This window comes from Melanotaenia boesemani, chromosome 7 (genome assembly GCF_017639745.1).
Source record: "Melanotaenia boesemani isolate fMelBoe1 chromosome 7, fMelBoe1.pri, whole genome shotgun sequence".
Classification (NCBI taxonomy): domain Eukaryota; kingdom Metazoa; phylum Chordata; class Actinopteri; order Atheriniformes; family Melanotaeniidae; genus Melanotaenia; species Melanotaenia boesemani.
In genome coordinates this window covers 13,280,900-13,304,105 of record NC_055688.1, presented here as the reverse complement: position 1 = coordinate 13,304,105, position 23,206 = coordinate 13,280,900, and the positions used below count along the sequence as shown (strand labels likewise).

Here is a 23,206-nt window from a genome sequence, read left to right as displayed (position 1 = left end):
GGCTGCAGTTAAATTACCAGTTGCTAATTTTAATCTTTATTAATTCTGAGGGAAACTGCATTTCTAGATTTTTACATTTTACCCATCTCTTTTTTTATTTATTTATATCAGTAAAAAGGAAAATATTTTTTTTTCACATTCCCTGTGCCCATAATAGGATTTAATGGCAGAAATTGACAAATCTTTTTTTTTAATCGTCTTACTATAGCTGCCTTTTTTCATAACACTTAATGATCATTGTAGAAAAATATGCTGAAGAAGAAGATAGTGTTTTTGTCTTAGTATGGAAATCACTACAATGGCTACGTTTTGTGCACTTACATTCACTCCACATTTATAATCATTAAATACTAGTTCAATAAACTTTGAATCATTTAAAGCATTTTGTAAAATGAAATATGCTGCTACACAAAGAATATTATATTATTAAAGAATATATGAATTCTCTTTTATTATTATTATTATTATTATTATTTCCTACATCCACTGTATTACAGTATGTTGTCTGAATAAGGTACCAGTTGGACAAGCAGAGAAATGCCAGAGGTTTTCATGAATAGGTTACTTGGACGGGGATCTGTTTTCATTTGAATTTAAACATTTAAGTTAGATTAAGCAGATTCTGAGATCAAGTAATTGAATTGAATTAAAAATTAACCTTAACATGAGCGTACCGTATTTCTCCTCACAATGGGACGAGGCCTCAGCACTGTCGTTAGGTAGACTTCAAATTCAGGATGATTTGATGGAACTTTGGCGACACCAAGTGAAAGACCTTTGTTACTGCAGTTATATGCAAAAAAAAATCTGGCATTGTTTTACAGTTGAAATGTTCTTTAATATATTTATTGGCTTTAACGTTCTTTGTGATATAAAATGGTGTAGCTGAACACTATATATATATATATATATATATATATATATACATGTATATCAATGGTTTTGTTGGGAGACAGAGTAACTCTAGAACTCTAGCCCTTAAACATTTAAAAAAATATCCAATTTCAACAATTTTGTGTAAAATCATTAGTGGACATTCAGTATGAAAATAGTTTTGTCACGAATTATAATTGAAGAATATTTTTGTCTCGTTTGATAATCTGTTGAATCCACAGAAAAATATGTGAATCCACCATATGACGTTACCTCAAATGCCTCGTTAGACTCTCCTTCCTGCGCTGCGATGACGTTGCAAAGGGCGACACATTCGGTGACCAAAGTAAAGATGGCGGACTTGACCGGGACGGATCTCTCAGAAGAAAATGAAGCCGAAACAGTGCTAAAGAATAGATTTAAAAGACCGTGGGGTGATTTGCACCGGTCGCATAAGATCGGAATAACTCCCGAGTCGCCAGAGACGCTGGGGTTTTACGACATAACCGCTGTCAGGAGAGAGCAGCATGATCTCTCATCAGGTAACCGTTGGGTCTCCCCAACTGACATTACCCCGCAGCTACAACCTTTCTAGACGTCTTCATGGTTTTAAACTGTTTATATTGATCTCTTTCATTGACTTTGTTGCTCTGTTGACTTTTTTTTTTATCAAGAGAAGATGTGTTTAAGTTTAATTAGCCGCTAAAATCCAATAAGTTACGTTTCTGTGTTTGTATAGCTGTTCGTTTGTTTACAGTCAATGTTAGCATTATGAAGTAGCTAATAATAAACCGACCGCTGCTAATTGCCTCAAGGCTAAGACAGTTGAGTCATTCTTCGTTGCAGTTTAAGAATTTTTGTGTTATCAGTGTGGTAATGTCTAACGTTAGTTCACGTTTGGCTTCACAGTGGCAAATGTGTGTGATTCAAGCTTATCGGTACCACATTCAGCCACACAGTTTAGCAGGCTGTCCATTAATTATCCTGGCCAGGTCTTACATCCCATTGTCATGTTGTTGTCATGTTTGATAAATTTAACATAGTTTGTTCAATCAAGTCATAGAATGGCAGGAATTAAACTTGGAAAAATAGCTTTCCAAAGTGAGATGTCCCTCTCTCTCTCTCTCTCTCTCTCTCTCTCTCTCTCTCTCTCTCTCTCTCTGTGTGTGTGTGTGTGTGTGTGTGTGTGTGTGTGTGTGTGTATGTGAGTACATTTAGATATAATAAAACACATTAACATTTTTTTGCTTGCTTCCCGAAAAGTTCTAAAATGCAAATTCACAATTGCGTTGCTAATTAATCAAGCAAATGATTAGCAGTTTGGCAAGTCTGAAAAGAAGCCTTATCATCCAATCTATCTGACTTATAGTCCACTGTGGTTGTCCAAAAACCACTTGTAACAAAATTTGTGACATAAATGACATTATGAGGGCCCGCTCTGTGGTTAAAACCAATGAGGATTAAAGCATGGAACATCCTGGGCCCCACACTCCCCTTTTCATCCCTATTTTACGTGCCCAGTTTTTATCTTGTACAGGGTCCCTCTGATATCAGGCAAACACTGTTGAATAAATACAGAACAGTAGAAAGTACAAATAGTAAAGTCTTTAGGGCTCCGCTTAATGTGATCATTAACCTTCTCTGCAGTCCAAGCGTGCTTGTATGTAACACTGTTTTACTGGTGTTTTCTGCTTCAGCCCAATTTAAATCTAGCCTGTTTCAGTTGTATATGGATTTAAAGCAAAGCTGTGGCAAGTTAAGCTAATGCAATAATGTGGATCACAAGATAAAATATGTGTGTCATCTCATTCCTCAGTTTGTGAGGCATGACATGTTTGACATTCTCTAACTGAAGTGGAAAAAACATAACTGTACACAGTCATCTAAAGCAAAATCAGTCAGGCTTTTTCCCCTCGTTTGTTATTCATTTACAAGGCTTGATCATGTAATGACGGACTGAGAATTTGCTGATTCGTTTTATTGTTCTAAAAAGTCTGTTGACCAATTTTTATGTAATTGGGAAAATAATTGTTGGAATAATTGAAGATTATAATAATTATTAGTCCAAACTGTCATTACGCTCAACAAGTTTTACAACAGACTAATTCCTTTAAGCATGATCACATTAATGTCTCCTGACTAAATATCTTAGAGAACTCAAATAAGCATGTTTGGGTTTCACAAGGACTATGACATAAACAGTGACTATTTAGTTTCATAACTCAGAACGTTCCTCCTCTTCTATGTCAGTGTAACACTCATAATATTGTAGTCTCATCGTTTTGACAGCTACAGTTGTTACAGATAATGGCTTTGTGCTAACATTGTTGCCCTCCTGTTGTTCCAGATCCATCATTGACGCGCTTCATCTGTGCAGAACTCACCAGAGGTTACTTCCTGGAACACAATGAAGCAAAGTACACTGAGCGCAGAGAGAGAGTTTACACATGTATGCGTATTCCCAAGGAACTGGAGAGGGTAATGTACAGTAACAGCCCTGAACTCTTGCCCTGTGTTGTCTTCAGCTGTCTTCATTTCTCTCGCTCTTTCTTTTTTTTTCTTGCCTTCCAGAACAACAGTGAAGCAGTGTTATCACTCTATAGTTATCCTGGGATTGCTCCTAAAGGGGTCGCTTATAAATCTCACAATCCCACTAAATGTTTTGCACTAAACCTCAACTGATTGTTAGCCTGAAAAGAAAAAAAAATTCTATTTCTAGTTTTGATTTTTTTTTTTTTAACAAAACAGACATCACAGAAAGTAATCACTGGATATTATACAGTGTTCAAGTGCAGAGTTTTTGGCATGGGAGGCGCTATTAAAGAGTAATTATTAGCTTGACATGGTGGGCGATTGTCATGTTGAATTCATTTACCGATTGTATGAAATAAATGCAGCATTTGCTTGCAACCAAACGCATTATTAACCAATCAGAAGTTAAGCGGGGCTTAGAAACTGATTTTTGGAGAGATCTTGCTGCAGCCTAGCCTGGATGTACACTGCACACAAAGTAGAGCAGAGGCGTTGATGAATAGCTTGTAAACAGAGGTTACATTACGTTCATTTGGTTGGAGGGATGGAGGATGACTTTGTGAAGCCTAGAGAAGCCATCCTAGTGGATAACGGACCAGTTGATAACTTTAAATCATGGACATCCTCCTAAACACCTATTTTCCAACACACTCTTTGTCAGCTGGTAGTGTGCTCACCTACATGTATGTGCCTGTGTGTCTAAGAATTGTAAATGAGCAACCATGTAGAATGACATGAACTTTAACTATGATAAACAACATAAAACTGTTTAGTTTTCAAACATGCCTCACAGCACACCTATTATTAACCTATTAGCCTAACATCCAAGACATGGATGTTAGGTTAATAGACCCTTTTCGTAATTTATGCATACATCACTCGCGCATGCTTATAACTGCTTCTGCCGCTAGGAAAGCTAAGCATTGAATTGAAATACACAGTGGGTCTCTTTACCGAGGAAATTAGAGCGATTCCGGACAGTTATTGTGTATTTGAACGTTCACATCGCTAAGGCGAGAAGGCACGCGAACAGGGAATGCGTTTTTAATGGTTTTCCGTGAAGAAACACTAGCAAACAGCCTGTTTTTGTGCAGTCGGTTATGCAGTGCTGACTTAGTCTACTAAGCATATTTCTCCTGTTCAGGTTGCTTTCCCTTAACTTCTCCGTCCACGTCTTTAGTGACATCACACGGACAAACGGAGACTAAGTCAGCACTGCCAAGGCAATTTTTCCCAGCCGATTGCATTAGCGCTCAACATTAGCGTCATTTAACCAAACTAGTTTGTCTTATTTGTAGGCTTTAAGGTAACGTGCAGTGAACGCGTTGTGCTTAACCAGAGTCATAATTACAAAACAGCAAATGATGCAATAACATTTCCATTTTTTTTCTTTAACTCAAAAACAAAATAAAAAAAAATCTCAAAAATGTCTCAATTCATTTGTTTGGACGGAAAACTCTTCCTCTGCTGTAGTGTCCCACTCAGACAGCCTCTTCTGCAACTCTCATGCAACCAAAACAAGGCAGCACAATCGGAAACATGCAGAAGTGCAAAAGTGTAACTTTGTTTTTATTCTGTGCAGACGTTGCGCTGATCCACTGATATAGTTAATATGTAGTATTTTATATAAAGTGACAGTTTTGAGGGACCTTTTACGATTAATCGCATTTACTACCGCGATTAATTGTAAAATCAAATAATTGCAACAACCGTATGAATAAATGAGTTTTTCATCAGGTGCTGAGTGTGGATGGAATAAATATTCAGAGATGGCAGGCTCAAAAAAATAAAAAATAAAAAAAATAAAGGTCACACAATATTTTGCTTTAACTCCTGATAGTATAATCGTTAATATTGCAAGTAACCAGGTAGAATTGTAGTCATAACACATTGTCATTCTTTGTGAGATAACCATTGTATAAACATTATGCTGACTAAATAATTATTTAGCAACACTACTGGAAAGAATAATTTATAATTATAATACATTTTAGTCTTAGTTCAAATTACCCTCACAACCCTCATTCTCTCAACAGCAATTTCACTGTTTTTGGGTTCTTTGGAGTATTTTTGTTGTTCTTGATGTTAGCCATCAGATGGCGCTGTTGACACAGCTTTAGTGCATCTCTAGTTCAACAGCAGCCTTTTTCAGTAATTATTGTTTTATTTAATGATCTCCACTCTGTAAAAACATCTCTTGTTCAGATCAAGTACGAGATAGATAAACTATTCTTTCTGCTCAATTTCAAGAAGAACGTTACTGTTTGGTCCCACACATCAAGTTGGTGTCATGGAATCAGCTGAATTATGGCAGATTTGTTGGTTACAGTGGCAAGTTAGGACATGTTTTAGTTTCTCTGTGTTTACAGTGGTATTACTTTTATTTATTTGTTTTTGTTGTTGTTTGTTTTGTTTTTTTTCTAGCTGATGATCTTTGGCTTCTTCCTGTGTGCCGATGCCTTCCTGTATGTGTTCACTCTGCTGCCCCTCAGAGTGCTGCTGGCCCTTCTCCGCCTCCTCACTCTGCCATGCTGTGGCTTCAGGTCAGAGCTTAAACACACATTCTCGCAATGCGTTCTCTGTTAAATGAAAGCTTTATGGTTTGTTAAATAATAACACACTTTACAGTTGAATGGTAATGCAGCTGTTGGGCTGATTTAAGATTTTAGTATCAAACTGAAGAATTAAATATGTTAAGCGACTAAAGGTTTTGTACTGTATTCCGTGCATCTATCTAAAATTTAGAGAAGTATGTACATATGTTATTAAAATAATCCTAGAATTTGTCATATTGTTCTGTTCTTCATTAAATGAGCATGGTTTTTATTTCCTTTGTTTAACAAAAGCTTGCCTCCCCACGTTGCAGATTTATTTCAGTTCTTGATTTATGTTTTTATTAAGATGAATTTTTGACTGTAACCTTAGTTGTTAATTCCTTTACTTTACCAGGCAAAGCTTACAGTTGCAACACTGAGCTTAACCTTGTGTGAAAACATCTTGACGAATTTTCTCTACTTCCTCCCCTGAAGCATGGTCACTCATTTTAACAAAAACAACTTTTAGAATTGAATTACTCTGACTTTCAACATCCATATCCAGTGATATGCCACTAGTTTCTATCCTTGCTTTCAAAAAACCTCTATATTACTCCATAACTGACTTATGTGGAATATAATATATCCTTACAAGCCTGTTTGGAGGACATATAAAAAGACAGAATATTTGTATTCTTTATTTAACTGTACGGTTTGATTTACTGGAGATCGACCTCTTACTGCAATTATTTTTTTACTGCATGATTCAAACTTTTAACATACTCAAAAACCACAATTCTACAAATATTTGGAAAAACTAAATATTGATTTGAAAAGTCAGAAAGGTTTTCCCTTCATCCTGAAATCAAAGAGATAAAAACTACTTATAATAATAGTAATAATAATAGTAGTAATAATAATCAATTGCAAAAGTTCAATTTACACAAGATTTCTTGCCATCAGAGCATTTTATTGACAGTTTTTTAGTAAATAATCCAGCAAAAATACAGATGTGTGTGTTGTCCCTTAGAGCTTGCTCAGTCTTCTCACCTGCCCACTTCACGATCTGCCTGACTCTTCCCTTACCTTCCTCCCCGCTGCAGGATGCGCACATGCCCATACTGCAGAAGAAGCAGGTATGCTCCCACAGGCCCATCAGGGATTTGTAAACATTATCAGTATCTCAAAGTGCCTCCCTCAAACCGCACACCCACCCCCACCATTTCACCAGTTTCCATTCATTTCCATCTTGTCTGTTAATATGTGGCTTGGCACCACACAGCATTTTCCAGTCTCCAAGGCAAAACCGTCATCTTGTTCCCACATAAGTTTTATTCTTCAAACCACTCTAGGGAAGATTTGCTGATCATGCCTGGTCTTTCTCATAGCTATTTAGTATGTCAGTGATATAGCTGCACAGCCTTAAGCTGGGAGGCTGGCTATTGCATAGCTCTATGGAGCACTCTCTGGGAGTTAAAAAAAAGAAGAAAAAAGTTATTCAATGCACATTTCCCGTTCATATACCCCCAACTGCTCTATAGAAGCAAAGTACCTGTTTGCCACCCACAAGCCAGCTCCTCTAATAAGGCTTTGAATGAATATATATATATATATATATATATATATATATATATATTTTTTTTTTTTTTTTTCCCCTCTCTAGCTCTGGCTTTTAAGCTGGGTGTTTGATCCTGATAAGGTGTGAATTGGACGCAGTGTTTGCTACTTGGAATGCAGCACACAGCTGGCTGCACTCACACATAATATTCCTGTGTGTCATGGAGATGGTGAGAACTGCTTTGTGGGGACTTTACCACCAGCCACAGCAGCTTTGGATCCAGCAAGCTGTGTGTTCAGAATGAAATGCTGTGTGACGAGGTTCTCTGTGTCTGCACCTAAACCACCTGAATACCAAATTAGAATATGTAAAAGATATATTTTATTTATAAACAAAAGTATGACATTCCTTTGTTCTGTAGGAACCAGGTACACTAGGTACTTTTATGCTCTAGATACTGAGGTAACTGAACAAAAGAAATAAGAAAATACAGTAAGTCACAACCACAGTGCTGGTGCCCTGTTGTACAGTATTTTATGTATAATTTAACTTTGTTTAATGTAATTTCTCTAAGCAATCTTTTTTTTTTCTAGAAAACCAGACAAAAACAAAAAAGTACTTTTATAAATTAAATTAATAAAAAAAAGCCTGCATAAAGTGGGAGGAAAAAGATTTTCAAAAACAAGGATACGTATACCAATTTTTAAGCCTTGCTATCATTTTATAACAAATTCTTATGTTTATGAATTTACATAATGACCACTGGATGGAGCCGTAGCCTCAGAAAATCAAACCATGACAAATTGTCATTACAACAGAAATATTGTTGCTTTTTTGCATAATTTAATCCGGATCTAGTCAGTTTTGATATGAATAGCTATGAAAGAAAACAATGAGTTAATGGCTTTTATGGAAGTTCACTATGAAGACAGTCTTTTATATCATGAAGGAAAAAAAGCCAGATGTTCATCTCACCCCTTCCCTTCACTGCTTTATGCTCAGTTGTGCACTGATTCAGAAGACATTGAGACACATAGGAGCCCTTTTTCCTCACTAAGCCTGGAGTTGGCTCTCAAAATGGTTTTAAGATCTGTGCTCATTTAACATCCTCAATACCACCAATCTGAAACTTCTTTCCTTTTTATTTTTAAATTAATCAACTGCCACTCAAGCTGATGAAGGTAATTGTTAGTAGTTTACAGCTGTCATGTGGGGTCTTGTAGTCAAGTTTTGTGATTTGTATTGATTTTAGTGGAAAGTTATACTATAGTGTTTGTGCAGTTATGTTCAACCTATGTAATATGAAGAGCAAGTCCTGTGATTAAGAATAGCTTATTGAAGTAGCCAATAGCAAAACAATTTATCTCGTGTATTAAGAAGTCTGCATCTATCTTAAGAAGCAATGTTTTCTTTGGAAAATTCATGGCCCTAACTTTGGTTTTATTTTGCAACCAGCTCATGTGATGATAAGAGAGAAATGTATTTTACGGCAGTCATTGGCCATGCATGCACTCATATCAAGTAGTCACATATTTGACATGGAAAAAACGCAGGAAGTGTTGGAATTAAGCTCTCATCAGCTCTTCCAAGTTGACCGTGTCATATTATGAACTAAAATATCCAGTCCTATGGATTTGTCAGCTCTTCTCACAACGTGGTCCAAAGCTGCCACTTCAACCACAGCTATTAATAATGAAAGCTTCACATGTATGGCCTTTCTCATTTCTTTAAAATAAATGCTTTGCCTGTATGTTTTTTTTTTATTTTATTTTAGACATTTCTATACAAAAACTGAAACATTTCCATAACTTGTTGGTACACTGTGTACTATTTGGATATTTAGGAACAATATTAATTTAATCTTATACAAGTAGTTTAAACAGAGCAGCACATTCGAAAAATAGAGGCATATTTATAAGATAAAACTTATATAAGATAAACATGGTATAAAGTAGATAGTATCTTTAATATTTCATGATGTACTTTTTGTGTTATCACCTCTTGTTACCTTTTCTGTTATTTCTCATTTTGAACAGAAATCATTTCTTTCTTGCCATGTGTGCTCAGTTGCTATTCTCTCATGGGATGAAAATCAGATCTTTTCTAGATTGAATAACAAACAGTAATATGTGATGCTGGGCTTGTAGAAATCTGCTATTTTTCCTACTTGACTCATCCAGCTTCTCTAGCCTCAGAGAAGCACAGCATTAATAATGTCAAGCACAGAGAATAATGTGTGCATGTGATGATGCTGCAAATGCTCATTAATGTATTCATATTCATATAAAGCCCAAAAAAAGGCGTATTTGTCAGTAGCACACATCTCGGTGTAAATCACATATTAGTGTTTACTCATGTGCATGTTAAGTACTGCAAGATAACAGCCCGTGTCTTAGCATGTACTCATGCATTCAGAAACACAAGAATAATTCGTCTCTTTATGTCAGTCCAGATATTATAGATTAATCTGTGTCTCTGTCTGTCCCAGTGGGTCACGTCTGCTGCAGCCAGCACAGGTATGTGACATGCTGAAGGGCCTTATCCTGGTGTTATGCTTCTCCATGATGCATTACGTGGATTACTCCATGATGTATCATCTGATCAGAGGACAGTCTGTCATCAAACTCTACATCATCTACAACATGTTGGAGGTATTCTGCACCTTTTTGGTCAGTTCTCTGATGCGTCATATATGCAGTATTTCCTTGGGCTTACAACTGCTGTTGCAAAGATGATCTTATTGAAGCTGACTAAATCCAAATTTACATTTGATGGGGTTTCACCTTTGTGTTTTACAGTTTTATTAATTAACTATTATAATTCCAATTGTCTAGATGTTGTAGTTTGTATTGCTACAAACACACACATGCACAAAAGGATACATCATACCCCTTGCTTTTCTTCTTACATCTTCCTCTTGCCCCTGAGGGTTTAAAGACCACTCCCTTACAAAAAAATGTGTGATGCCTCTGATTCATACAGTCGGTGTGTTTGTCCAGACCAGTTAAAATTAATGTATTCATGAAGCTAGTTTAGGGAAGCGCTAGTACAAAATATAGTGAAAAGAGATTGTGTGAGATGGCTCGTATACGGCTTGTTTGAAATGGTTGCCTCAGACTAGCTCCGATAGAGCCTGTTAAACTGAAATTAGCTTTTGTGATAAATATAATGAAAGAAACATATTACAACATTCACGTCAACATTTTTGTCCTTCACGTCTAATTGAGCAGCAGAAACACTTCTCCATAAAAGTCACCACAGCAAATTCATGAGGTGCAATTTACCAACATTTAGATCACTTTCAACACTGGGGTCAGCAGCAGAGAGGGTCCAGACATGTACATTATCTGCTTTTACAGGCATTACACCACACTGGATGTAGCGCCCAGTCTTGTTAGAATAGCAAATATCAGAGACAAACTTTTTTTTTTTTGCTGAGATGTATAAAGGTCCCTCGTTTGTTGCTGGATTTACGTTCTGAAAACACCCTGTGATTAATGAAATCCGCTAAAATGACGACCTTATTCATTTTTCACAATTCAAATGCATGTTAAGGCCTAATTATCCCTCCTCTGAGTGTTTGTAGACATTTCCCAAACTATAGTGAACATTTTCAACATTCTCACACACTTTATACACTCTCAAAAACCTACATATATTTAACAACATGAATTTCTTAATAATTACTCACCCCGTAAAAAAAGTTACAGCTTCTGTGCTGGCGCTGCGTCCCCACCTTCGTCTGGAACGTCGTACATATACCTAAATATGCAGTGCTGCATACAAAAAAATCCGCGAAACAGCAAGATCGTAGAAGATGATATGGCGAGGGAGCACTGTATTAATGTAAAAGTGATCTCTATATTGAATGCTATTGCTTCAATAGATATTCCAGACTTTAAGCCATTAATTTAACATACAACATGTCTGAAAAGGTCATAATTAACTTGTGATTCCCTCCTTCCTCTATAAGGTTGCAGATCGCCTCTTCTCGTCCTTTGGTCAAGATATCCTTGATGCTTTGTATTGGACAGCCACAGAGCCAAAAGAGCGGAAAAGAGACAATATAGGAGTCATTCCTCATTTTGTTATGGCTGTCTTTTATGTCTGTATCCTTCTTAGTAGTGCTTTACAGAAGCATTAATGTTTTTAAAGGTTAAACTTGTAGAAGTATGCTTTTCCTTTTCTTTTTTTTTTTTTTTTGGCTTGTGGCTGAGTCAAGTATACTGAATGAGAATTAAAAACAACTGTGGCATTAATACATATACAGCTTTCTCATTCAAATACTTGGAGTCCATTGAAGAATGTTTGGAAATGATGTTGACATTTATCATGTAACTGCACAACACATCGTAAACAATCAGAATATCTTAAAAGAAAAACTGCTGATTATCATGACAAAAATGCATTGCTTTAATCTGATGATAATGTGTTTATTAGGTGTCTTCAGTTAAATTTAATAGGGATTAAGTTGTTTTTTTAAAGCTGTTTTCCTTAGTAATTTGTTCCTCAGTCCTTCATTCCATCCTCATCATGGTCCAAGCCTCTACTCTGAATGTCGCCTTCAACTCACACAACAAGTCTCTGCTTACCATCATGATGTCCAACAATGTCAGTATGCACACACACACTCACACACTTGTTTTTATATCTTCGCAGGAATTTTCAGTTGATACACTGCATTATCTAGGTATTTACTCTGAACTTAGCCATCACAGCTGATACTTGACCTTAAAGTAATTTTAACCTTGAACCTAAAATCAAGGGTTGGCCCTTGAAAATCACGTCGTATTCTTGAAGACCACAATTTGGTCCTATCATTGGAGGGAGATCTCTGCAAGTTTGTGTATTGTCAGGCTTTCTGCAAACATATATGTTAAAAACATTGATTTAATGCAACACACAAACAACAGAGTATGTTTATTGTACTATATTGTACTATTCAGTAGATATTTGTATGCAGACATATTGAAGTATGCACAAACTAAAATGTTCCTGTTGCAACAACACAACATACAAAGTTGTTTTTATTCCTTTGTAAAAATTCTAACTGCATTTCTTTTTAATTTTCTCAAATACAGTTTGTAGAGATCAAAGGAAGTGTGTTCAAGAAATTTGAGAAGAACAACTTATTCCAAATGTCCAACAGTGGTAAGATCATCATTATTTAAAAAAAAAAAAAGTTTTAATGTACTACTACAGTAAATTAATGAATTGCATCTATTTTCCCAGCTGCGTTTTTCACTCAGTGTAAAAATTATAGTACCAAATCAAATATTTATAGAAAATATTTAGAAAAGATTACCAGAAATGACAACAGAAAACATACTGAATTTTCTGTAAGGAGTAGAAGTTGTATGCTCTTTGTATTGATCCATCAGTGTTTGCCCGTCCAGTGCGGTCGTTGTTTACAGAAAAAAAGTCCAGCTGAAAGAATTTTGAAACAACTTCTCTGGTTAGCTGGATGGACAGATAACAGTACCTTGTACCCGGCTCACTGTTTGGCACTGAAGTGTAACAGGACAACTTTAAAGCATCAATGAAGCAACGCCTCAGAGCTAGTTCAAGAAGACAGCTCGAGCTGCTGTGCTGCATTTCATGTGATCTACTTCAACCATTCATGCTACATATTAATCATACCCATTGAATCTTGGTGGTCTATTTAAGCTGCACACTTACTCCCTTGCTGTTTGCTTCATGCTTGCTGCCACTGCTGCCATGATTACTTCATTGCCTACTTTTGTTTTTAACTCCCTCCACCACCCCGGCATCTACCTGTAGGCTCTGGTTGAAAGGGAAAATACTGTTCAGCATTCACTCCAATATTTTATTGATTTTAAAAAACATCTGCAAGGAGTGATGGAATTTAAACCTAACCACCAAAGTACAGTGCTCGATAAAGCTTTCATGTATCAACTCATGAGTTGTCTGACTGAAAGTTATTTAAGAAAACAAAATCCAGAAACTGGAAAACAGGTTGCATATCTTTATATTTGTATAAGAATGATGCAAACAATGCAACACATTAAATGCTTTGTAGTTATTGTGGAGTGCTAAAGAATATGACCAAGAGACAAATGCAACGTGGTCGTAGAAGGAGTTTGTCACCAGTCATGACTCCATGGCTTTTTGTAACCTCTAGGTAAGAAAACAGGATTTTTATGTTAATACAGTGTTGAACAGAATGATTGGTTGGGATGACCAATAGCTCCGTCATAGAGAGTAGATAAAAGATGAGGTCCCTTAATCCATATGTATGTTTTTGAAAGACAACCTGAGATTTGTGCTGAAACCATGTGGTCATCTGGCAAGATGATATGTACAGTTGGGTATCATCTGTAAAGAGGTGAATCCATTAGAGTGGAACAATGGGCCCCAAGAAGGGACACCCTGTACAGAGACTATAGGGCATGGAAGTTTCCCTTTGCCAAAATGATTTGAAAGAATGATGTGTGACCACATCCGGTATACTTCAGAGATTATAGCTAAGAGAACACTATGGTTTACTATATCAGAGATCTAGCAAAGTAAGAAATGAGGACAATGCTGCAGCTCTAGCTGCCTTTAGGGCCTCCTTCAGACACTCAAAAATCTCAGTGGGCTTGTCACTCTTATAGCCCAACTGATTGCTATAACTAGATGAATAAAGCTGACAGATGTGACTCATTTCACACCTTTAATTATAGGTGTTTTAACACACACCTACATGTCATCACTGGGGTACAAACGTCAACATGAATTCAGTTTGGTTATAAATCAACGCGCTATAATTATCCCATTTTCTCTTCCAGGTTTCTTAACCCCTTGGGTTTTAAGTTTTATTTATTTTAAAATTTATTTGACAGGAACATACTTTAGATAATACATTTTATTAGAAAAAATGCAGTTATTGTTATTTATGGGACTTCTAGCCATGGTTAATTTGCAGACCCTGTTACAGTGTATTTGTTTATTTTATCCTGCAGATATTAAAGAACGGTTCACCAGCTATGTTCTCCTGCTCATTGTTTGTCTCAGAAATATGGAGCAGTTCTCGTGGAACCCAGGTAATCATCCGTATTCCCTTCAGACTTCAGTCAACACACATTTCTAAATTCAAGTAAACATTGACAATGTGCTTTCACAGGTTTGTTAATTGTAAATTATCATGAACATTAAAATATTTTTCATGTCTCAGCACTGAGTCCAGTGCCTGTGGTGGTTTTAAAAAAAGATTCTGCCAGATATGCTGAGCAGTTCCTTTCTTACTGCTCCAGTTGACCCAGTGCAGCACCTTGGGGACTTTTTCTCCGGACAAACCTCAGTCAGTCAGACAGCAGAGATGGGGGTGAGAGTTGGCTGTTTCTGTATGACAGCCCTCTGAAAACAGTCAGCATCTTCTGCCAGCCTTGAAGACAAATACACAGTTGACAACAGATGTGGTCTGTCAGCTAAAATCCTAACTCTAATGTTTACCAGCACAGCTGCTGCCTTCTTTCACTTAAGAGGTCTACAAATCACAATTAGTTTACCTATCCACCATGTGGTAAACTGGAGTCTGCATTTCCTTTCTTCTTGTTGGAGAGTAGAAGCAAACCTGTTTACTGTACTGATCAAAGTTATGTTGTCATCATGTTTTGAACATGGCAACAGGCTTTTTTCCACCATTTTCAAGTGCTATTAGAAAAACTGCATGATTATTCCAGCCAACTGAAAGCATTATCACCAAATTAGTCAATACTGAAGCCCAAATTGTAACAGTATCTTTGTGACAATCCAGAAAAAACTTGTGCATGTGTTGTGGTCAGTCTAACCTTGCTTATGAGTTTTTTCAGCGAGTTATACTTAAACACATAATGTCTTTTTCCTTCCCAGACCACCTGTGGGCGTTGTTTCCTGACGTCATCATGGTCGTCTCCTCTGAAGTAGTAGTTGATGTCATTAAACATGCTTTCATTACTAAGTTCAACGATATCCCTGCAGATGTAAGAATCAAACCTGCTGCTCATGAATTTTTCATCCACCATTTGCACATGTAAATTATACTTCTGTGTTTCAGGTGTACAGTGAATACAGAGCCAGTCTGGCCTTCGACCTTGTCAGCAGTCGACAGAAGAATGTAAGCAACTGTCTTTTTTTTCTTTTTTCTTTTTTTCTTTTTAAAACTATCATTATTAGAACATCACTAAGCCCACACAGCTTATAGATTCAGGTTTATAGTGCAGTAATTTATTATTGTCTGTCACTGTGTAGGCTTACACTGACTACAGTGACTCAGTAGCTCGGAGGATGGGCTTCATCCCTCTGCCGTTAGCTGTTCTGGTAAGATATTATAATTGTTCAGGACCTAAATGCAAGTAAACTTACCAGAAATTTCTAAATATATATTTTAAAGCCACATCCTTAAAACAATTGTTTAATGTGTTTTGTTGGAGAATAAATAACAATTTTTCTTTTTTCCTTCTTAATTTAAAAGCTTATCCGGGTGGTAATGAGCTCAGTGAAGGTGCAAGGAGCACTGTCATATACATGTGTGTTCATCTTTTACCTCGGGTAAGCCTGTAGCTTTTCATCATTAATATATTAATATTTTAGTGGAATTTTATCAAAAATAACCTTTAACACCTACACTGAGAGCTCTGAAACTTCACAGATGTGGACTTCCTTTACTTTAAAATGACATTTTATTAATGTTGCAAGTATTTTAATCCTACTGTGAAAAGTAGCTGAGAAGTGTTAGTTAAAAAACAATATTTCTTTGCTAAGTGGAGAGATGTCACTATTTCAGCACTTAGATTTTTGTTCAGTTATAGTGGATCTATTTTCACTTGTGTTTAGAATGCAGTCATGCTCTCTGAGTCCCATGAAATCATGCTAATTTGTGCAGGCAATGTCTTAAACACACATTCAAATAAGATACACTTACATAAGCATTAACACTGTGTCCTCCTATTCTCCTTGTGTTGTGCTGCTGATAGCTACGTTCAGTCTATTTTGCAGGATCCCACTGGGCTTGTACCATTGAAGAATTCCCCTCAGGGTGAAGAACACAATGTTGTCATCACTAGTGCCATCTCTGGCCTTCCCTATCCCCTGATTTAAAAATAGCTCTGGCTTGAACATACCACTATGCCTTGGCAAAAATTCAGCTGACACAGTCTCAGTTCTGAACTCTATGTCAAAGTGAGCTGTGGTCCACAGACCCAAATGTGTCCATTTCCCACTCGTCACCGTGTCAGTGTGTTGCCATTACAGAAATGCCCACAAACATACAAGGATGCTGCACATGTACATCTTATGTGAGTAATGGGCCTTGGAACAGTGGCGACTGAAAACTGGTGGAACAAGGAATTCATTAAAGCTGCAGTCTACCTTAAAAGAGTCCAGCATAACGTATATCACAGCACAAAATAATAAAAAGGAGATGTAATTTTTATCGTTTTAGCTCTTTAATTCTAACTTATACTGATCAGCCATTAAAACTAACAGGTTTAGTGTGTAACACTCTTGTTATATTATAGTATTCTGTTATGAAATATGCTTCATAGAACTCACACGTAGGTTATTTCAACCCTTTTAGAACCTGATGTAACTAGTTACCCCTTAACCACTCATATAGCCTTTCTCTACAGTAGCAGCCTTCCCCTGCAGGACTTCAGTGGGCCCTGCAAAAACCTTTAAGGACTGCACAAGGAACATGATAGAGATGATGTTCACCTGGCCCCAAACTCCCCCGATACTAATCTGATACACTCTGATGGCATTTTTGTTGGACACAAACCCAATCAGACACATTATACCACAGTCCACAGAGTCTGGACACTCTCCAGACACGCTCAGATGGTTTTTATCCATGCATTGACTGCTGAGAGCTTGTTTGGCAGTATGAGAAGGTCATTTCCACTATAGGCAGGAGGCCAAAATGTAACAGCTGATCATTGTAGGACAGCTTTTGTTAAACCTGGTCTGCAAGATGAAACATTTTATTCAAAAGTAAGAAATAATGTTAAATGGCAGTAGTCAGTGATTAGTACAAATTAAAGCTGCTATCAGCTATTATTACGTTTATCACAATGAACAGAATTGTGCAACATTATGAAAAAGATAAACTTTGCTTAATCATTTGAATAAATACAATCTATAATATTTCCCCTCCCTCTCTGTTGTGCTTACGCTTTGACTCCCTGCAAAGGAGGCTGGTAACCATAGCAACTGTCAAAGTGCTAGTGATTGACACTGATTGGAGTCTCAATTTCCCTCCAGTTCAAACTGTTTGCTTTTACTCATACATGCTGGATTCTTGCAAATTGCATCTGGAAGATTCAGTGTTTGTCTCGTGTTACTGTCAGAGCAAAATGACAGTTCCAGTTAATCTGGTTGCTCAAGTAATTTTTTATCTAAGTGAACATTTCTGAATCTTTTTAAAACTCTTTATTCAAAGAAACTCATTCTAACTACAATAATTTGTAGATGACTAAAAAGGACATTGTTTATTCTTTCCTTCACTATTGCCCCCTCTCTCTCTCTCTCTCTCTCTCTCTCTCTCTCTCTCTCTCTCTGTAGGCTGGTAACAGTGAAAGTGTTGAACAGTATTGTGCTGCTGGGAAAGTCGTGTATTTACGTCAAGAGAGCAAACATGGAGGACAAACTGTTTGAGAAACCCTCAGCTGCTGCATCCTCTTCTGCAAAGAGCCCCAGCAAAGCCGAACCAGCCAGATGTACCACACCTTCCGGTAAATTTTAACCAGTTACTGTTACTGGCAGTGTAGTCATTATTAAAGTCATGTTTTTTGCCTGCTGGTCTCTCTTGACTACATTGCAGTAATTGCAGTGTTTATTTTAGTTAAATTATTTTTTATATTCTTCAGATCGCTATATTTAAAACAACTTGATCTTCTTAACAAATCATGTGTCAGAAAATTGGTGCATTCTTGTGCTGAAGCATCAAATGATGATTAAATCACTCTCTTATACGTGAATGTTCACAGAGCCTGAGGAGGAAATCAGAATATGATAATCATCACTGTTGTACAAAATATTAACTTAAAATGGAATTTAAGGAAACCCTGACTATGTCAAAACTGATTCACTATTCACCCCTCAGGTTTACTGGCCCCACCTAACAGAAGATTCATGTTTCTGTTTACCTAATTTAGCCACCTGAATTTACATTTTAGACATGTTGCTCAGTCTTGCATCCAGATTAATGTCAGCAAGTTGGACTTAGACTTTAAGCATAAGATGTAAAAATCCATTCATCTTTCTCCCCAAACCTCAGACTGCATCTTATTTGATCCCTCACCTCTTCTAAAGCTTTAAACAGATCCCTTTTCACAGAGACATTTTGATGGACATGGCTTACAAAGCTATGTGTTTTCACTTTTTAATTAAAAAAAAAAGTGGGTCACCAGCTTCTATTCATTAATTACAAAGAAATTTAATCAAACAATCTTTACTTGCAATATTTACGCCTGAATTTCCTCATCAACATTCCTGTCTTTTAAAGTTGGTACAAAAGGTTTGTACCTGCAGTAACACACAAGTTATATTTGAAAGGCGGCATTACCTCCCTGTCTGTAGCCAATCTCTGCAGACATTTTCTCATGCTCCACAGGCCCATCTGCTGCTCTAAGGGAGGAGCTTTAAAGTGATGAAATCCTGATGCTTGACTGTGTCATCATACATCAACGCTCATTCCTGTATTCATGTTACAGAGGCATAATGGCTCAAGACCTCGTGTATAAGCTTATAGATTTTATATAACTAACACTGTGCTTCCCTCATGATCATCTGCACCCAAAGTGTCACTGATTCTCTGAATTCACTAAACATTTATGTTCATGTGCACATGTTTGTCTTTACAATGGCCAGGACTCTCATAACTCCAAGATCTGCCATCTGTTTGTACGCCATGTTTTGTCCAGAGGGCAGAGATGGAGAATGAGCAGTTTGACATCAGCCACTTCAAGCCATATGGTGGTTAACTTTTATTTAAAGAGGGCAGGTCTGCAGTCACACAGTATGTGAGTCAAATAACGTAGCTTAAACATTTTCTGTTCCCAACTGCTACAAATAGATGATCAGTATTTATCCACAACCGTCAAGATAATGAATCATTTGATTAGTAAATTTTGATCAAACAAGATATTTAACAGCATTCTGTTCCGACTGTATGGAATCGTAATGCCAGATTGATTGAAACTGAAAGATAATGAAAACATTACTGTTCTCATGTAAATGGTAAAACCTAAACAAAGTTTAATAAAAACAGCAGAACTGATAAGCTTCAAACTTACAAAACTGAGATCGACTTGTTAATAGGTAGACTTTATGAACTCTATTTGATTTCTGCATCCCATTATACTTGCCCCAGAACCTTTAATTCACATTGTTTTGTGTCTTATGTTAGCCCACAGATTTGTGAACTATGCAAAATGAGTCAAAAATAAGAGAAAAAGGTGGGAGTTATACAAGTGACCAGGCAGTAGTCTGCATTATTTAACATTACCATTTAGGACTCACTCAACTTTTCTTGAAATTGAGCTAAAGTGGTTGTAAGAAAGTATCTGGTGGCAAGTCATTTCTACCATGAGGAAGGGAGAAAACATTAAAAGATAAAGTTGAATTGTACAACGCAGTAGAAAGGGCTAAAAGAGGAGAGCAGGGGATGATGTAATTGTATGGAAGGTGCATTTTGAGATTGTCTTCACAGGAATAAGCCTGATGGTTTTATGTCGGCCAAGAATATGCTTTAAAGTTAGGGACAAAACTTAATATATTTCTTGTTCAACCTTTCCTTTTTAATGGTTGCTTTAAGAGTTCATGGCTGCTAATACAGAGATATTAATGATTATGTCAGGAGGTTCAAATAAAGAAAAGTGGGGTGACGTATAATTTATAAACTTATAAATTATTCCGATTCAACACTAAATTATTTATATAGAACTCAGTTTTGCATTTTCTCTTTGCTTCCATAGCATTGATTTTATTTTAAATGAACTGTGATGTGTTACTGCAACACATACTGGAAACTGTACACAAACTATGCTGGTGGACTGTGAAGTGTGTGTTGAGCTCTAGTTGTAGTAGTCAGAGAGCCTGGGGCAAAGGCAGTGGTCTCTGTGGACAATGCTGTTTCCAATGTTGCTTTGCTCAATTCTTCCTGACATGATGAATTATTCTGTTTGGTTTATTCATCTAATGTTACTGTCCTTTGCAATATTTTACCACAGCGCAGTGGTTTGTGTTGAGATTTGAATATTGACAAGGGGCAGCCTTGTGTCCTAGGGATAATAAGCTTGGTTGTCATGGATTTTCCAAACATTACTACTTTTATCTTAAGTTTATAACAAGTCCAAGAGCATGAAATATGCTTTTTAATAAAAGATTAAAGATACCAGTTTAGTTAAATATTATAATAAATGTTATTATAAAATGCATAATATTTGTTGGTTCCAGGTCAAGAATTATCAGAAACTGCTGCAGGTATGAGAGCTTGTCATTATGGGGTTTTTTTCTTTCTTTTTTTCCTTTACAAAGTAAAATAAGAATGATTGTGTTTTTATAACCTTTAAAGTAAGTAGCTGGTTGCAATCTGAGCCACACCACCCTGTTTACATTAAAGCCATGATTAGATTTTTGAAGACAACTAATATAACTGAATAATAAATATGTAGCTACACCATTAGCCTAGCATTCTAAAGCCTGGAAGCAGTTTGCAGTTAATTAATAAAAAAAGGGATTAACTAAACATGTCCATGCACCTCTGAAGCTCACTAGTAACCATGTTGCAGCTTGTTTGTCTAAACTGTACACTAAGAAAAACATTTGTATGACCATTCATTGTTTTGTGGTTTAGTGGCCAAGTGCAGAGACTTTGTGGAGTCTCTGGTTGCCTGGTAACAAGAACCCTGTATAAACTCCTTGCTAGCTGTGTCCGGCGGTCTTTATGCTAAGCTCATCAACTATTGGATGTAGCTCCACAGATATATTGAATCGTGATGAGGAAACAAAAATAAAAAATATTACAGTAATATTAATTAATTCTCAAGAAAGTAAAATGTTACTGCAAACCAACTTGACCCTGATGAAGGACTGAGCCTGCTGCAGCATGGACACTACTTGAGTACATTAACTATACTTCTTAATAAAGGGACAAGACAACAAAGCTCTACATGTTTGGTCAATAAAGGAGTTTTTCTTGTTCTTCACAGGTGAATCCAAGATGGAGCAGACTCCTGCTTCACCCTGCAAGCAACCACCCTCCTTTTCCTCTGTGACCACTCAGCCAACCCCCAGGACTAATTTGTTTCCTCTGCCACTCACTGATGCCTCCCCTGCTACACCACTCAGCCGTCCTCCTACTCCATCTCCTAAAGCTGAGCTGGACCCACCTGCACCGTCTGTCTCAAAGGAAGAGGAGGAAGAGGAGGCCCATGAGGCCTTAGAAACGAAGCACAGAACTCCCAAAAAAGACCTGCTGGAGATCGACCGCTTCACAATCTGTGGTAACAGAATCGACTGAGCAGCAGCAGCCGCTGATGATGTAGCAAGTAACCACTCAGGAAAGATGGGGAACAAAGGCTCCCTCACCGGGCCCTTCCAGCCAACAGCAGCAGAAAGCTGAGTATTTATTAAAGAAATAAGGAATACACAGTAAGTTATTGACAATGAGGACACAGTGTCAGACTGTTCTGCTGATGTTGACACCTAAAGTCCAGAAGTTTGAAAAGAACTTCAGCTGGTTAATAAACAGCAGGGGGCTGAAAGTATGAGTGTGGCAGTCGAGTTGTTGGGATGAACTGCAGTGTGTGTGTGTGTGTGTGTGTGTGTTTAAGACTCTTCGGTAATGAGGGTAAAAGTTCTGGTGTGTAAGTGTGACTGCACAGAAGCACTTCCTGTATGAGCAGCAGTGGGACCAAAAAAAAAGAGAATTTTCATCCTGCAGTCAGAAAACAAACTCAACTTTGAAGTTAAAGTAACACTGAAATTGTGTTTTCCACCAAACAAGTGTTTACAGTTCATTTAAAATATTGATCATAATCAAAATGTCAGTTTTCAATACTAACCAACTAACCAGCTCAAACATTGATGCATGCAAATAAGAAAAGTGGTTCCCAACATCACAACCAGGACCTTGTTAGTTGAATATGAAGTGTTTCACAGCCAGTTATTTTATTCAAATGTTTTTATTTTAACAATGTGAATAATTAAGTCAAATTTACCATTAGGTGATGGATCTAATTTGACTAACACGTCAAGAAAATAATCACTTTTGGGGGCTTCAGTCAGATGCTGGTTCATTTTTAAGGGGTTTCAAATAAAATGTCTGTAAACACTTGACATTAGAGTTGCTGGACGTTGCATCAACTGCTCGGTTCTGGTGACTACAGACTATACCTCAGCAGAGCTAGCTTGAGCTTTGAAGTGAAACATCTTTTTGTGCTCCATTGTGGAGATTTTATAAACATGACATACAAACTACTTTTAACTTCAAGCCTTAAGAAGAGCTTTTTGTGTACACAGCTAATAGTCATTAGATGCAGGCAATGCACCTTCATTAAACTGGGTCCTGCTGACACCAAATCGGCTGCTGCTTCTAGCTGCTTGCACAGCCAGACATGGAGAAGAGGTCTAATGGAAACTGTTGAGAAGGAAGCAGATTGAGCCTTGGGTACGTTTTGTTTTTTAAATTGCTTCATATATCATAATGATGGTCTGGCATTCTTTT

The 23,206-nt window shown here is 37.0% G+C and overlaps 1 protein-coding gene across 3 annotated transcripts; it reads left to right on the top strand.

Moving 5' to 3' along the window:
• Nucleotides 1–1,198: 1,198 nt before the first annotated feature.
• On the top strand, nt 1,199–22,736 carry tapt1a (transmembrane anterior posterior transformation 1a). 3 transcript variants are annotated; one of them, XR_006011007.1, is made up of 16 exons: nt 1,199–1,415; nt 3,221–3,351; nt 5,830–5,948; nt 7,043–7,075; nt 9,986–10,148; nt 11,471–11,606; nt 12,011–12,108; nt 12,579–12,648; nt 14,463–14,543; nt 15,352–15,461; nt 15,536–15,595; nt 15,730–15,798; nt 15,953–16,029; nt 18,040–18,209; nt 21,690–22,485; nt 22,642–22,736. XR_006011007.1 is itself a non-coding variant. In XM_041989932.1 (15 exons), the coding sequence occupies exons 1-15, from the start codon at nt 1,226–1,228 to the stop codon at nt 21,998–22,000; spliced, it is 1,818 nt and encodes a 605-aa protein (XP_041845866.1). In that variant the 5' UTR covers nt 1,199–1,225; the 3' UTR covers nt 22,001–22,736. The 3 variants fall into 3 exon arrangements, 1 of the variants encoding a protein (XP_041845866.1); XR_006011008.1 differs by lacking the exon at nt 7,043–7,075; XM_041989932.1 differs by having other exon boundaries at nt 21,690–22,736.
• Nucleotides 22,737–23,206: the final 470 nt, after the last annotated feature.

Excerpts from the sequence above, each read along its gene's own strand:
- tapt1a (XM_041989932.1), top strand. The coding sequence starts at position 1,226 with ATGGCGGACTTGACCGGGACGGATCTCTCAGAAGAAAATGAAGCCGAA. Across the intron at positions 3,352-5,829 it reads TTCCCAAGGAACTGGAGAGG|CTGATGATCTTTGGCTTCTT; the intron begins GTAATGTACAGT and ends TTTTTTTTCTAG. Across the intron at positions 7,076-9,985 it reads CCATACTGCAGAAGAAGCAG|TGGGTCACGTCTGCTGCAGC; the intron begins GTATGCTCCCAC and ends TGTCTGTCCCAG.